Source organism: Micromys minutus (assembly GCF_963924665.1).
Source record: "Micromys minutus genome assembly, chromosome: 2".
Classification (NCBI taxonomy): Eukaryota; Metazoa; Chordata; class Mammalia; order Rodentia; family Muridae; genus Micromys; species Micromys minutus.
In genome coordinates this window covers 58,919,629-58,921,589 of record NC_137971.1, presented here as the reverse complement: position 1 = coordinate 58,921,589, position 1,961 = coordinate 58,919,629, and the positions used below count along the sequence as shown (strand labels likewise).

Genomic DNA, 1,961 nt, shown 5'->3' with positions numbered 1-1,961 from the left:
TCAGTGGGGAAATAAAAGTTTTTTAAAGGATGTTTTGAATTCTTTGTTTCTCAAGGTATAGATGAGAGGATTCAGAGATGGAGTCACTGTGGTGTATGGAACAGCAATGACTTTGTCCAGGAGCCCAGAAGTCCCTAGGGCTGGTCTTACATAAGTATATAGAACAGTGGAATAATAAAGGGTGACCACAACCAGGTGGGCAGAGCAGGTGGAGAAGGCACGCTTCTTGCCCTCAGCTGAGCGGATGCGCAGGATGCTGCTGCTGATGAAGACATAGGACGTCATGGTCAATAGGAAGTTCAAGCCAGTCAGGAACATGTCTGCTATGACAGTCATGACATTGTTGATAAAGGTGGGGCTGCAGGACAGCATCAAGACAGAAGGGATCTCACAGAAGAAGTGTGTGATGAGATTAGGACCACAGAAGGACAGTGGCAACACCAGACAAGTGAGCACCAAGGAATTGAGAGCTCCAGTGAACCACACAAAGGTTGCAAGGGCCACGCAGACCCTGCCACTCATCAGGGTCCCATAGTGCAATGGCTGGCAGATTGCAAGGTAGCGATCATAGGCCATGGCAGAGAAAAGCAGAAGCTCAGAGCCCAGGACCCAGGAGAAGACGAACATCTGTGTGAGGCATCCCCCATAAGATATGCTGTTCTCTGCCACCAGGCTCTGCAGAACTTTGGGCAAGACGGTCACAGTGCAGATCACATCCATCAGGGCAAGGTTGACTAGGAAGAAGTACATGGGAGTGTGGAGGTTGGAACTGCTGTGGATGACTGTGATAATCAGGCCATTGCCAACTATGGCCACCACCAACAAGGCAAAGAAGAGGCAGAATAGAGTATCCTGGATCCAGGGGTCATCAACAAAGTTTTGCAGGATGAACATGGTCAAAACTGACCAGTTCCCAGGAGCCATGGGAAGCACCTCTAGTCTCAGGATGGAAATTGCTCAAAAATCCTTTCAAAGCTCAGGCAGCAACCAATTCTGTGTAATAGGGAACCTCTTCTATTAAGAAAAAAATGGTTTAGTTTTATTCTCATGGCTCACAGGCTAACGACAATATCGGGTCAAAGACATACCCTACCCAGACTCAGTCTATGAACATGTGTGGGCTCTGAATGAAGGTTTCTGAGCAAATTGCTTCATACGTGGAAGGAGAGATCGCCATGCTGTGTGAGCCACCAGAGTGTAGTTACTGGAGAATGTTATGTGGTTGTAGGGAAGGCACGAGCAATTATGAAAAAGCCGAGGACGGGTGAAGAGGCAGTCAAAAGGGCTTACTCCAATCCTAGCTGCTTGTTGCAGAGTGTGGGGGTGTAATAGAGAGAATATTAATAAAATGTCTCTCTGGGCACAGAGCAAAGAGTGCTCTTTATGACAATGTGGCTTCTCATCCAGATAACAGCAATGAATCCAGAGCTTCCTATCTTGGAACTCTATTCTACTAACACATGAAGCTAGAGGATAGCATTAAAGAATCATACCCAATATGTAGAGAATATATAGGTATGCTCTCAATTCCTTGAGCTATAGGAGCTCATCTTGTTCCAAATCCAGCTCCTACAAGATTGCCCAGAGTGCCACCAAACAAACAAATTGTCCCATAGGACTTCACATCACTGTCCATTATGTGTCTGAAATACACAGGCCTACATGCTGTAGGCAGAAGAAAGCAGGCTTCTGTTCATAAAAGAGGGAGCTGTGGTGACCAAGATTGGGTCATGGATTATGTGTGTACTGGGCTCTTGGTACTTCTCACCACCAGACTCTGTCAGTTAGGGTGTGGATAAGAATAATTTCTTGAGTGTGTGTTAAGAGTCAGATTGTAAGGGCAAATGACAGGGACAGGAGACAGGACTTTCCAGTATGGCCTGTCACATGGAGGGCAGGGTATGGCCAAGCTGCTCTCATCTTTCTATCATCTTTCTAGCATAAAATGTCATTTCAGGTTT

General features: G+C 46.3%; 1 protein-coding gene across 1 annotated transcript; it reads right to left on the bottom strand.

Annotated features, from left to right (window-relative positions):
- LOC308416688 (olfactory receptor 13G1-like) lies at window positions 1-924 on the bottom strand (the record flags this gene model as incomplete). Its single annotated transcript, XM_080911742.1, has 1 exon — window positions 1-924. The coding sequence occupies one exon, from the start codon at window positions 922-924 to the stop codon at window positions 1-3; it is 924 nt and encodes a 307-aa protein (XP_080767868.1).
- Between the last annotated feature and the right edge of the window lie 1,037 nt (window positions 925-1,961).